The sequence below is a fragment of the Mandrillus leucophaeus genome, unplaced genomic scaffold, assembly GCF_000951045.1.
Source record: "Mandrillus leucophaeus isolate KB7577 unplaced genomic scaffold, Mleu.le_1.0 Scaffold469, whole genome shotgun sequence".
NCBI classification, from domain to species: Eukaryota; Metazoa; Chordata; class Mammalia; order Primates; family Cercopithecidae; genus Mandrillus; species Mandrillus leucophaeus.
The window spans coordinates 157,400-172,779 of NW_012105020.1; the positions used below are offsets into that span (position 1 = coordinate 157,400).

General features: G+C 41.5%; 1 protein-coding gene across 1 annotated transcript in view; it reads left to right on the forward strand.

Annotated features, from left to right (window-relative positions):
* The window catches only part of DOCK10 (dedicator of cytokinesis 10), a 194,811-nt gene that overhangs the window by 14,487 nt on the left and 164,944 nt on the right, over positions 1-15,380 (forward strand). Inside the window, exon 2 of the mRNA XM_011995068.1 lies at positions 834-953. Coding sequence (XP_011850458.1) covers positions 834-953 — 120 coding nt within the window. The remainder of the gene's footprint in view (positions 1-833; positions 954-15,380) is intronic.

Genomic DNA, 15,380 nt, shown 5'->3' on the forward strand with positions numbered 1-15,380 from the left:
AGCAGGAGAGGGTCCATTTTTCTCACCATATGAGTTCTGTACAACTGAAGCAAACACATCAACCCTATAGTGAAACACAAATGGAGCAAACACATCAACCCTATAATGAAACAGTCACATTTCTCCCTCTATTTTTATTTTTGGCACTACGGGAGGCTTCTTTGAAGGGAGCACATTCCCTCTTGGCTTCAGGAATCTAATGCAATGTGATTATCGGGCTATTTTTTCAGACTTATCCATTTTCACCACACTGCATCCATAATAGTCCTGTCATTCAGTTCTATTAGAAAATGACCTAGCTTGTCTCTGTAGAGACAAAGAGGCTCAGAGCCAAGCAATTAATCCTGACACAGGATCCATGTGTTCATGACAACCAAGACCGCCTGTGATACTTTGATTGCTAGCAAGGTGCCAACATTTTCGAATTGACCCAAGCAGAACTCACAAGGAATTATCTAATTCAGAAGAAATGATAATTATCATAATACCATAGCAAGTAAGCAGAAGGCCTTTCTTCCTGTTGACAAAAATTTACATAAACATCTATTCTGAGGATGTGATAGGGCTGGGTATCGTGAACCTTGGGGACTTAATAAGAACAGTTTGCATTTCTGAGGGAGATATCAGGTATTTTAGGATTTTCTCATATTATTTCAAATCTGGAAATAATAGTTACGTGGCTTTGCCCTACATTCCTGGAGTCTCTGTGACTGCATTGGAAGGATTGTGCAGTGTCAAAGCCTCAATGATAACTAAGAGATGAAATCCAACCAGGCATAGAAAACGGAGATGGTATATGTCAGTGATTAATACCATATTTTCTTTTCCTACAGCAAGAAAAGCCTAGGCTTCTCGAGCCTTTGGATTATGAGACTGTCATTGAAGAACTTGAAAAGACCTACCGGAATGATCCTCTTCAAGATCTCCTGTTCTTCCCCAGTGATGACTTTTCAGTAAGTCTTCTCTTCTCAAGCCGTCTAGATTCAGGAGGGCCCTACAGATTGGGTCGTTGTCTTTCTCTGTAGATTCAGGGAGTCCAGCCCTCCCTGTGGCCACCCTACATCTCAGTCTCTGCAGCAGGAGTTCACATCCAATAATAGAAAGTACCCCAGGGCCCCCTCAAGTTGAAAGATCAGAAGCTTAGTGAGTCAGTGGCCACTGGGGACTGGGAGGAGGCCCAGGACACAGCCTGGTTCCAGCTGGTACTCGTGTACCTGTCAATGTCCGGGTTTCTGACCACTGCCTTACCTGGACTCACAGAGCACTTTCTCCCTCAGCCATTTCTAACTGAAAGCTTCCAAGCAACTGAAACCAACCAATGGCAAAGACAGGACTCTATTAGCACAAAAGATGCAGTTCTTAAAAATCACCCTTAATCTTGGTTGGCCTTTCATAAGGAGCTATTGACACTTGGGGGCAAAGAAAGGTAGGCTAGAACATCTTCATAGAGAGATTTGAGGTCTGAGATAGTCCCCTTTAGATGCACACCACCACACAGACAGCCTCTGAGGATAGTAGAGATAATGAATGAAAAGGAAATTCGCGTTGCAAACAAACACAAAGTTCTGAATGGTGAGCACCCACATGTTCCAAACATAACATACTGTTACTTTGTGGTCTTAAAGATTTTTAAATTGTTATCTAACTATGCAAACAGAGATCTCAGTGGGCAGTTAGTAAATTTTCCTGTCTCTTCCTAAAAGAAAGGTAGTCTCAGACATCACAAACTTCAACATCTTAAAGCAAATGAAAAGGCAGCTGAAGGGTACCCCCGTGAAACAGCCATTGTCCATGCAGACCTCTATCAGGGAGCATGGGTCTCAGTGCCCACACATTCCTCAAACAGCCTCAAACTTCCATTTTCTCTCTTACTTTGAGGGCAGGTCTGGCTTCTGGCTTTTAAAGGGGTGGTTTTTTTTCACCTTCCACCATGGATTCATGAAAAAGAAGGTATATGGAAGTTAATGATTTTCTGTTTCAAGTATGAAGAATCATGGAAGAAAGGAGACAGATTTGTAAATAGGAAGAAAGAAAGCCTTCCAATGTTTTTCAGAATTTTAAACGGCTTCCACTTGAGTGCTGGCACATTTTGAGAGAGACTTATCTCGTGCAGAAATCTCATTTCCGTGGTTGGACCAGGCCACTGGAAGTTGAACTGCAAGCATAAAGTTAAACCACATTTTTTAAAATTCCACATCCTCATTTTCATTTTTCAGACTGAAGATTAACCTGATGAACAGTTTCTTTTTCTTTCTTTCTTTCCTTCTCTCTCTTTCTTTTCTTTCTTTCCTTCTTTCTCCTTCTTTCTCTTTCTTTCTTTCTTTCTTTTTCTTTCTTTTTTTTTTTTTTTTAACCAAGTGTCTCTCTGTCACCCAGGCTGGAATGCAGTGCCGCAATCTTGGCTCACTGCAACCTCCACCTCCCAGATTCAGGTGATTCTCCTGCCTCATCCTCCCAAGTAGCTGGGATTACAGGTGCATGCCACCACACCCGGCTAATTTTTATAATTTTAGTAGAGATGGGGTTTTACCATGTTGGCCACGCTGGTCTCAAACTCATGACCTCAAGTGATCCACCCATTTCGGCCTCCCAGAGTGCTGGGATTATAGGGGTGAGCCACCACGCCCAGCCTTGAACGGCCTCTTTATGTCAAACAACACCAAAAATCATGAATCCAGGAGCATCTTTTATCCTAGTTATGTCCTTCAAAAATATGTCAAATGCTACTTCAAAGCCTCCTAGCTCAAAAAGAAAGTAGAGGATGCAGGTAGATGGACTGTAAAGTTTGCAGCGAGTTTGGATTGTTTTGGCATCTTTCCATGCTCATTTAAATTGAGGAATGTGTCTGTTTACTCCTTGATCTTTACCGTCCTTAGCAGTGTAATGGAGAATACAAGAATAACTCTTTTTCCAATGTGAACATTCCAATAAATACACTGAACTATTTTATTCCATGGCTGCTTAAAACCCTTCTGTGGCTCCCCGACTGCCTTCAAAATGAAGTGCAGTCACCTCAGCATGACCCAATGCCTGCTTCAAGATGTGGTCCTTGCCCATTTCTCAAAGCCATAGCCTACTCTCTCCCACCCCATTCCGGCCCATCATACACAGTCACCCTCATTCCCAACTGGGGTAAAAGACCAGCACAGTTCCAAACATACTATTCTATAACACACCCCAAACCATTTCCTTCCTGTATTCATTCAGCAAATACATGATGTATAATACCGAATACTGGGCATTACTCGATGAATGGAGACAGCAGTGATTAGACAGAAATCACCTGGGGTTCTAAGGGAGCTTATCTTTTGGTGGGTTTACTTATTGAAGGTTTACTTATTCCAAAGAAAACGGTAAACCAATTAATTTGCCAGATAATTCAGATAGAGACCAGTTCTATGAAGAAAATAAAACCAGGCAGAATCTGATGATAGAATCTGAGTAGGGTAAGAACTGTGTTGGTCTAGGTGACCATGGATGAGCCTCTCTAAGAAGGCGACATTTAAGCTGAGTTCTGAGTTCTCAAGAAGGATCAGCCATGCTGGGGAAGGTGTGTTTCAGCCTAAAGGGGTAGCTGGTGCAAAGGCCCTGAAGAACTCTAAGACTGGAGATTGGTATGGCTGGACAGGATAAGTCATTTACATCTTATTCTAACTACAGGCAAGGGCAAGTCACAGGAGTGTTTCAAGAAGGAAAACAAATGACTGAGTGTGGATTCCTAAATATTAAAAGTTCCTCTGGGCTCTGTGTGGAAAACATAAAACAGGACCTGGAGGAAGTGGGGAATGTGGTCCAAAGAATCGTTCACAATTAATCTCTGCCCAAGAGATTTTCAATGCCACCTAATCCTTACTATCAGCAAATGTCGCATCCTCCAAATGGCTAAATTTTAATTTGCATTAAGCAACTGACAAACAAAAGGATAGTATTAGATATTGTCTATACATAAAATTACCCATTTTTGAATAATATGTGGAGATTGTTCCTCATTTTTCCTGCTCTACAGAGTACGGCTTGGCAAACTTGGCACCAAGGTGGCCCTTGGGTGACCTGCTGCCTATTTTTTATGTCCCATGAGCTAAGAATGGTTTTAATGTTGTTAAAATAGCTTAAGGAAAAAAGACATTTCCAAACACATTAAAATTATCTGAAATTCAAATTCTGATATCCATAAAGAAAGTTTTATTGAACATGGACACCATTCTTTGACCTCTTGTCAGTGGCTGTGTTCATGATGCAAAGGCAGGGTTGCAACAGAGTTGCAGTAGTGGCAACAGAGACATTCAGCCGGAAAAGATTTATTCTTCGATGCTTTACAGAAAAAGTTGGCTGACATACAGTACAACTGCATGCGTTTTTTGGTTTTTATCCTTACGCTCTTTGTGGAATATAGGCGTGTCTGTAAATCTCTGATGTTACCTGCTTCACCCACAGCCTATGTCACATTTTAGGGATGTGGTGCACCAACAGGAAGTGTCCGTGCAGTCAGCAAGCATGTCATTTCCTCGGCTCTCCCTTGAGCAGTGGGTGAGGCTCCTCTGGGGTGTGTGGGGTTGATCTCCACTGAGCCAATGTGAAGTGGTCACAGAATGACCACCCCAATCCCAAGACATCCCGGGATGGAAGGAGAGGGGCAGCTCCAAGCTTCCCAGCCCTACCTCTAAACGTCTTTCATCCAGTTTCTGCCCTGCAGATTGGAGAATCCAGCTCACTCGTATGTTTCCACGTTACCAAGCACCCACACTTGCAGCACACATGATTCATTACTTGGTTTGTTTAATCAATATTTATTCGGCACCCACGAGCTGCTGAATATAGAACAGCACTTCCTAGACTAGTAAGACTGACAAGAAAAGCAAAAGCGCTGTGTTTAAGGAGCTCATGCCCTTTTATGGATGAAAAAGCAAGTTGACTTAGAATGCTTCTGGTTAAGAAATACCAAGAATCAGAGACTTCATCTGGTATCTAGTACACCGGAAAGATTACTTTTCACCGAGGCAGTATTCTTACATTGTGACTGTATATATTAAAAGTTTTTCTCTATTCACTCTGCTGTCCCAACCGCCAAATACCCTCATTTGCCTGGACCACACCTCCCCTCCAAGAAGTGGCTTTGTAACTGGTCCTCCTGCTTTCTTCTTTGCTCTGCTTTGATTCGTTCACACACAGTACTCAATGGAAGCTGTTAGGAACACAAATTAGATAACACCATGCCCCTGGCTAAAACTTCTCAGTGACTTCTCATTGCCTTAAGAGTCAAATCCAGCTCCTCCCATAACCCCTGTCATCGGGTTCCCCATGATCTCTGAGCTCTCATCTAGCCTGCTTTCCTCAGTCACTGCACAGACATCAAGCATTCTTTCTGTTCCCCCAGGTTGCCAAGCTCATCCCCTCTGTAGGGCCTTTACACTCTCTGTATAGCTGGTCCCTATTTTTCAGCCACAACTCAGTTTAAATGTCACCTCTACAAAGAAGCATCCCTGACTTCCGAGCTACGCTGCCCTCACACCCAGTTACTTTATAACGTTACCCCACCTGCTTCTCTTGCTAACACTTAACACCACTGGGAAATATCCTGGTTTGCTTTTTCACTCCTCTGTCACTTGTTTCTCGCTGTTAGACGGTAGCCTCTAGCAGGACAGAGGCATCTTCTGTCTTGATCGTTGAAAGATTTTCAGCAACTAAAGCAGAACTTGGCACAAAGCAGATGGAAAATAAATATTTATTTCAGGAATTATCTTTCAGAAACATCTAGATTGCTATTTTATAACATAATGTTGATCCTTTGACTACCTTGAGGAACCAAAGGCTATTCTGAAACAAAATTCTTGAGAATAAAGAGGCTGAAGTAATTGACTTTGCTTGATGGTGAGGAAAATACTTCCCTCTTTGGCACAACTCAACTCAACAGATAACCTTAAAAAACAGCACTAAGAACACGATTTTCTTTTTAAAGAGGCCCATTCCTTCCAACATAGTGCCTGGCTCCTAGCTGATATCAACAAAGCTTAGTTTTCTCCTTTTAACACTTTTTTTAAAGAGATGGAGTGTCGCTTTGTTACCCAGGCTGGAGTATAGTGGCAAGTCACTGCAGCCTCAAAGTTGGCCTCTCAAAGTGCTGGGATTACAGGCATGAGCCACTGCACCCAGCCCTCTAACACTTTCGTGTACTTCTTCACTTACTCATTCACTTCCTTTCTGTTACTAGGCAAGGGACAAATCAGTTCACATCTGTACTTCAAGTACCCAACACAATGTCTTGTTCATGGACATTCAATAGATTATCAAACATGGAATTAAAATAGTTTTCTTCCAGGTTAAGGGCCTGACACAGAAACACTTTCCTTTATTTTGGCATACCAGGTAGAAGCTAGTCCTCCTGGTATGTGGGTTCTGGGACTGAGCAGCATGAACTTCTGCACTACATGTGTCCTGATGATTCACTAAAATAAGCAGTATTGATGTATTTATTAAACCATTAATTGCAAAAACTTATACTGCTTCAATAATTGTATTTGCTACTTTTGTTCATCATTCTTTTTCAAGCTGGTAGTAATCGAAACTTTAGAACAAAACAAAAAATAAAGAACTTAGTCACCAAAGTGTGTGACTCAGTAAAGCAGGCAAAGAAAGTAAGAAAAGAAAGCAAGTGCTAAGAAAAATGGTTTCAAGGACACACTGAATCATATTGTTAAATGATTCTGTTTAAGAAGAGGCTGATGCAAAATAGCAGGAAAAAAGTTGAGAAAGTCAGAAATGAGTTTCTTCCTGAGCAAAAGATGTAGAAAGCCTGAGATGGGATCATTTCTGGGAAATACAAAACCATATTAAGAAAGTTCTGATGTCTGAAAGCTGATGAGACTGTACACTGCGTAGGAAGACCGCCTATCAACTATACTTCAATATTGTCCACACCAGTAAAACTCTTATTTCATCTTACCTTCATGGACCACCTTTGGTGATCTAAGCTGTATATATCCAGGACACCAATATGAATAAGAAGCAGAACTTACACTTGAACAGTCACACTTTCAACACTGGGCAGTGTGATTTTCAAAGTCAAAAGATTGTAGTCTATGTCACATAACTACAATCACCCAAGAGGCTCATTATCTTTTCAAATTCCATCTTCATATTAGTAGGTCAGAATTGTGTCCCAGGGCACTCCAGGTCATTCTGCACTTTTCACTGGCTACTATTAAAACTCAGAGAATTGTGGATATCATGATATACCAATGACTTGTTCTTTTCATAGTATGTCTTCAGCAATGAAAAGCAAAGCAGATGGTATATGGGGACTTCTAGACAAAACCACAAGGGTCATTCTAGAGAGGAAGCAGAAAGACTTGAATATGTTTTAAATTGCAAATCAGTAAGGTCATGAGTTTTCTTTTTTTTTTTTTTTTTTTTTTCTGAGACAAAGGTTAACATTTTATAAGAATCTCAACCTCTTTTAAAAAAAATCTGTGACTTTTGAGCCTGAAAAGCAGGCTTTTAAATGGCTCCTGGTGTTCATGTAAGAACATTGTAATTGCAATTTGAAAGCTAAGTAATAGTCTTTGTCGTTAGATTCTTTCTATGTTATAATATTCTTCTCACTTACAAGCCAATGAAGTTAAGATTTGGAAAGGCTATTGTTCAAGGAAATAGAGCAACTGGAAGGACAGAAATCTAACATAAGCACCTTGACTTTTACTATTAGTTTCTGTCTAAACAGCATGCTTTTGGTCAGATGCTTCTTAGAAAAAGAAGGCACACAAGTTGGGGGAAATATTAACTTCCTGAATCCCACAGTGAGTGATGCCATTAGAAAATAAGTACTGTACTGCAACAGTTCTAGTTGCTTATTTCATTCCAGTAAGAATGTGTGTGGAGACCCTGGTCTGTGTTTGATTGTGCTAAGAATGTATGTCCACATGAGACGTGGATACAAATGTTCATAGAAGCATTATTCATAATAGCCCCAAAATGAAAATAACCCAAATAATCCATCAGCTGATGAATGGATAAACAGAATGTGGTATATCCATAAAATGGAATGTAATTATCATTCAGCCATAAAAAGGAATGAAATGTTGATACATGCTACAATTTAGATCAACCTTGAATACATTGTATTAAGTGAAACAAGCCAGTCACAAAAGACCACATAGTCCACATATATGAAATGTTCAAAATAGGCAAATCCATAGAGACAGAAAGGAGATTAGTGGTTGCCATGGGCTGAGGAGATGGGAAAATGAGAAGTGAATGAGAGTGGATATGGGGTTTCTTTTGGGCATGATGAAAATGTTATGTAATTAAATAGTGGTAATGGTTGCACAACTCTGTGAATATACCAAAAACCACTTAATTCTATACTTTTAAAGGATAAATTTTATGACATATCAATTATATTTCAATTAGATATTTTTTAAAGCCGTTCTATGTACTAGGGTAGAGGTGGTGTATGTGATCACAGGAAGGATACAAAAGAATCATGAAAACATATATCTGGATACAAGCACTTTATTCTTTAAAGGAATTAATGGGACATAGCAAAGGAGTAATAAGGAACATGGCAAAACTTATTTTACAGTTGTTGTATTTTACTCCCAAAGCAGACGTAATGTGCTTGCTTATAAACAATAAAACACACAGGTAAAATGACTGGCTGAATTCATCAGCAGCATAACTTTTGGGCCTAAAGGTAAGCTGCAGACTTCAAGTGTGCTACAGAGAGTAAATAATAGCATTTAGGGAAGAGAAATGTGTGTTGGATGAATTAGAAAGCTTTTCAAAAGGAACTGGCACCTATACAAAACCTGAGATTTTGAAAGAATGAGGAAAGAAAAAGACTTTGGGAGAGGCAGAGGAGCATAGGCAAAGGCCCTGTGCAGGAATGAGGCTGGTCCTGAAGGACAAATGCGGGCAGCCAGGTGGGATGGAGCCAGTGAGAGTTGGCAGTGCTGGGCCGCTCTTCAGTCCATTTCCCTTCCCTAGACCATGTCTGCAGGCCTCGCAGCAGGCAGCCCTCTTTACCGGGCTTTCTTGGATGGTAAACTCAGACCACAGACCTCAGAGTCTTTGCCAGGGGGAGGTCCTGGTACAGTAGGTGTCTTTATATTGTTGGAGCAACTCGTTTCTATCAATGCTCACATCTTCCCATATGTAGAATGTTTGGTCCTCATCTCTTTAGAGGAGATGAGACACATTTTGGAGCCTGGAAAATAAGTCACTAAAAAGAAGTGAAATGACTAGTTTGTCAATCCAAGAGTAAAACACCTTGAACAACTTCTTACAGACTTCTATCACTACTATATACCAAAATACTATGACACTGCGTCCCCTTGCTTAACTTGGCTGGAATGATGACTATCCAGTAATAGACAACTGTTCATTATTTGTGTATTTGCCATACAGTTTAACCCCAGCAAAACAAGAAAGGCTTTCCTTTTAAAGCACAAGTCAGGTACTAAAGTAATATTCTCATGTATTTAAACAACAAGTAGATAAAATCACAATACTCTTCTGAATGTGGTAAAAGATGTTTTTCAAGCAACTAATGTAATCTAAGGACATTCTCTAATAGAATAAAAGGCAATCTCAGTGTCTGAAAAATTTAGGTTAAAATCACTTTTAAACACGTGCTGAGGGTCATTAATCATGAAATTTTAGTTAGTAATCCTTACTGTGAGGCTTGTAAGTCCCCAAGCTTAGGCTGATTGATTACTTTAAACACCATCATTTTGTCCTCCTTTTCGAACAGGTAGAAGATACAATACTGTTAGAGGAAGCTTTTCTCAGCCCCAAGATAGGATAAGCAGCCCTTTTTTAGACTTTTACAGTGATCTTTAGCCAACTGAGAGATGGTCCTGATGTGCTTGGAATGAAGTCTTCTGTAGCCAGTGTAGCCAGCAGATTGGTGGCTGTTACAAAACCCCCAAGACCACACACGGCAGGCTACAAGGAACCAGAAAGTGGCAGGGCTGCAAGGGAGGATGTCTGAATCTCATGGACCTGAAACTATAAACACAGGCCTGCATGCATCATTTCAGGACAGTTTTTATTTTCAAATGCCTGATCTCTGGACAATAGATAGGCTCCTTATGAAATCCTACCGCCAAAGGAGAAGCTCAGCTGAGTTCCACTGCAGTTTCAGATCCGTTTTATGCTATTGAGCTATACTAATTGTTGACCAGAGTTTTATAAAAGAGAACAGGAAGTCTCTTGTGGTCAAGACAATTTGTAGTGGTCTGAAAGCATCTGATTCTCAGAAAAGAAAAAATTCTTTGTAACCATATTAAAACCCTTACCAAATATGATTGTTTATAGTTTTCTTCTTATTTGATCAATTCATTTTTGCTTCAGTGGAGACACATTAAAGAGATCTAAAATGAGAAGAAGTGCCACAGTTTTTAAAGTGGAAACTTGTGGAGTCCTTGCACTTTTTTTTTTTAGATGAAGTTTCACTCTTGCTGCCCAGGCTGGAGTACAGTGGCGCCATCTTGGCTCACCGCAACCTCCACCTCCCGGGTTCAAGCGATTCTCCTGCCTCAGCCTCTTGAGTAGCTGGGATTGCAGGCATGTGCCACCATGTGCAGCTAATTTTTTTTTTTTTTTGTATTTTTAGTAGAGACAGGGTTTCTCCATGTTGGTCAGGCTGATCTCGAACTCCCGACCTCAGGTGATCCACCTGCCTCAGCCTCCCAAAGTGCTGGGATTATAAGCGTGAGCCACTGCGCCTGGCTGTCCTTGCACTTTTTCAGACAACTACTCCAGTATTATAATAAAATACAACTAAGTTCGATAGCACATTATGGGCATGCATTATATATGCATTCCCTTTCCTATACCTTGTGTAACCTGCACAAGACATTAGATGTGCAATAATTGCACATATTGTAAAATAATGTTTTAGATTTATCACATGGTTCCAAGAGCATGATTCAGCCCGTTGTCTTATTTAGTAAAAAGTCAACATCATTTTATAACAAGAGCTCTCCAGGCATTGTACTCATGATTAAGCAATTTTTGTAACCCGACCTGAATGAATTCGCAGTCTCATAAATTGGATGTGAACATTACCTTAGTATTTGGGGACCTATCTAACTATAGGACATTACTAATCTAGTAGCCATGTGATTACTGTTACGGGGAACCCAAGCCTACATTCCAGAAACTTATCAATAAAACAAACAAACAAACAAAAAGCTTCTTAAATCAGCTAAGTGTTCACGTTATTATTATTATTTATTGAAACGGAGTTTTGCTGTTGATGCCTTGGCTGTAGTGCACGATCTTGGCTCATTGCTACCTCCGCCTCCCAGGTTCAAGTGATTCTCTTGACTCAGCCTCCCGAGTAGCTGGGATTACAGGTGCCCACCACCACACCCGGCTATTGTGTGTGTGTGTGTGTGTGTGTGTGTATGTATATGTATGTGTGTGTGTGTGTGTGTGTATATATTTATAGAGATGGTGTTTTGCCATGTTGGCCAGGCTGGTCTCGAACTCTTGACCTCAGTTGATCTGCCCACCTCAGCCTCCCAAAGGGCTGGGATGACAGGCATGAGCCACTGTGCCCGGCCCACTGTATTTTATTATGTCACAGAGCAGTGATCGTAGTGGGACTGTGAGTTTACTACATAGATGGAACAGGGAGTGGTTTTGTCACATGCAAAGTATGACGAAGCCAATTCAGATCTTATTATTTACGTTTTACTTAATTATAAGCTTAATCTTGAGCCATGTTACTCTACTCTCCATCAGACTTAAAAGTATTTTTTAAAAAGTCAAGAAAGCAATGGAGACTCTAGTGGAAAATGAAAAAGAGGAATATCTTGCATTTTTGTATAAAAAATTATTAATAATGGCCATAATATAGAATTTTTTTTGAATTAGAAAAATGTCTAATGTTCCCAGTATATTATAATATGTAATATTCCCTGGAAACCAAGCAAGTAACACCATGTATCCGTAAATTATCCATCCAAATAGGAAACAAAGGCATCTCAGATAATTTAAACTCAGCAATAATCCCCAAAGCTCAATTTAGGCATAGTTCTTAATATTCTACTCCAAAACTTCAATATAGTTTATTTACTGTTTATCTTCTAACAGAGTGAATAGCATAAAATAAGCAACTTGAAGAAAGGAACTCTAAAGGAATTAAAAATGTCAAATGTAGGCCAGGCGCATTGGCTCATGCCTGTAATCCCAGCATTTTGGGAAGCCGAGACAAGCAGATCCCTTGAGTCCAGGAGCTGGAGACCATCCTGGGCAACATGGTGAGACCCCGTCTCTACAAAAATAAAAATAAAAAAGTGAAAATTAGCCAGGCATAGTGGTGCGCACCTGTAGTCTCAGCTACTGGGGAGCGCGATCACTTGAACCCCGGATGTCGAGGCTGCAGTGAGCTGCGATTGTACCACTGCACTGCAACCTGGCCAACAGAATGAGACCCTGTCTCAACAGCAGCAACAACAACAAAGTAAAATGTAAATGTAAATAATAAGATCCACATTGACTCTATCTTACTTTTCATGCAAAGCAACCGCTCCCTGCTCCATCTGTGGCACTATGCTTGCTCCCTGCACCTATGCCTGGTTTGAACTGGTAGCCACAGCTCTTCTGAGCTCTGTTCATACAGCTGCAGTCAAATCCTGGAGCAAGTGCAGTGGCCCAGGGAGCTCAGTCCGCAGCTGTGCTTTAGGGCGAGCATTCGTTTTCACTAGCGATGTGTCTAGATCCTAGTTTTCTCATTATTTTTCATCTTCTGATCTTGTTAAATCTACATGACGTTCTTCCTTTTTCATAGGATACAAACCCCCTGCTTCCCGACATGCATGTGCACATGCACAAACTCACACCAACACATCACACCCGTTCACACGTGTACAGACACATGCACACTCCACACACACCACAACACTCACCACACACATTGCCACCACACATACACACACACACCACACACACTGACACATCACCCCCATTACATGTGTACACACATACACATGCAGACACACTACACAGATTCACATACCACACACCACACACATTCACACCACACATACACACCACACACACTCACACCACACATACACACCACACACACTCATACCACACACACACACCACACATACACACACCATACTCTACAACACACTCTACACACACACCACACTCACCACACACATTCACACCACACATACACACTCATACTGACACATCACACCCATTCACACATGTACACACATACACATGCAGACATACTCCACACACATTCACATACCACACACTTTCACACCACAAATACACACACACCACACATACACACCACACACACTGACACATCACACCCATTCTTATGTGTACAGACACACATGCAGACACTCTACACACATTCATATACCACACACCACACACATTCACACCACACATACAGACACACTCATACCACACATACCACACATACACACACCACACACATTCACACCACACATACAGACACACCACATACATTCATACCACACATACCACACATACACACACCACACTACAACACACTCTACACACACCACAACACTCACCACACACATTCACACCACACACACACACCACACACACTGACACATCACCCCCATTCACATGTGTACACACATACACATGCAGACACACTACACAGATTCACATACCACACACCACACACATTCACACCACACATACAGACACACTACACACACTCACACCACACACACACTGACACATCACACCAATTCACATGTGTACACACATACACATGCAGACACTCCACACACACTCACATACCACACACACCACACACATTCACATCACACATACAGACACACCACACACACACCACACACTGACACATCACACCCATTCACATGTGTACAGACACATATATGCAGACACTCTACACACATTCACATACCACACACACCACACACATTCACACCACACATACACACACATCACACCCATTCACATGTGTATACACACATACATGCAGACACACTCCACATGCCTTCACATACCGCACACACCACACACATTCACACCACACACACACTGACACATCACACCCATTCACATGTGTACACACATACACATGCAGACACACTCCACACACATTCACATACCACACATACCACATTCACACCACACACACACCACACACACTCATACCACACATACACGCAACATACAAACACACCACACACACACACCACACATATACATGCCACACATACACATACACTCACCACACATACACACACTCCCCACACACACACCACACACAGCACACATACACCACACGGACCACACGTACACTCACCATGCACACACCATGCATATACACACCACACATACACACACTCACCACACACACCACACATACACACACACACACCATACACATCCACACCACATATTCACACCACACATACACACACTCACCACACATACACACACACCATACACACATTCACACCACACATACATACACACACAACACACACGCCCACTCACACCACACATACACTCACACCACACACACACTACCACACTCACATCACACATACACATGCACTCAAATACAACACACTCATGTATACACACTAACACACTCCACACATACTCATTGCACACACACACTACACCCAATTGCACATGCTCACAGACTCAAACCACACACATACACCGTATACACACCACATACACAAGTACACACACCACACATACACACACACCACACACTCATACCACATACACATCACACACACACACCACACACTCTCACACTACACATGCACATACACCACACACACACCTCACCACACACACTCACCACACATGCTCACATAACACACACACCGCACAAACACGCACACTCAAATGCAGCACAGTCTCATGCACACACACACTCTACACACTCATTGCACCGACACACCCACCCAATTGCACATGCTCACACACACACACACCACACACATATATACTTCCTCACTCTCTCATCCTCTTATGGAACACACATATACACCCAGTCAATAAATTCAACAAAGAATCATTTAGGTATCCAACTAGCACTGAGGTTATAAGTGAACAAAATAAAATGTGCACTTACCGAGCTTACATCAGGAGTGAAGAAAGGAGAGATTTGGAGAAAATAAGAGTCCAGGATTGGAAGAGAAGGAATGATGGGAAGGACACCGCCCTTGGTGGCAGAGCTGCCAGCAAAGGCTGTGAACTCGGAAGACAAAACTCCCTTGACCCCTCCCTACCCATCTTCTCCAATACTGAGGATGGGTTTGGAGATTCTTATCTGTTCCAACAGCTAATCCAGAGCAGTTTAAATGAATAGCTGTGATTTGGGG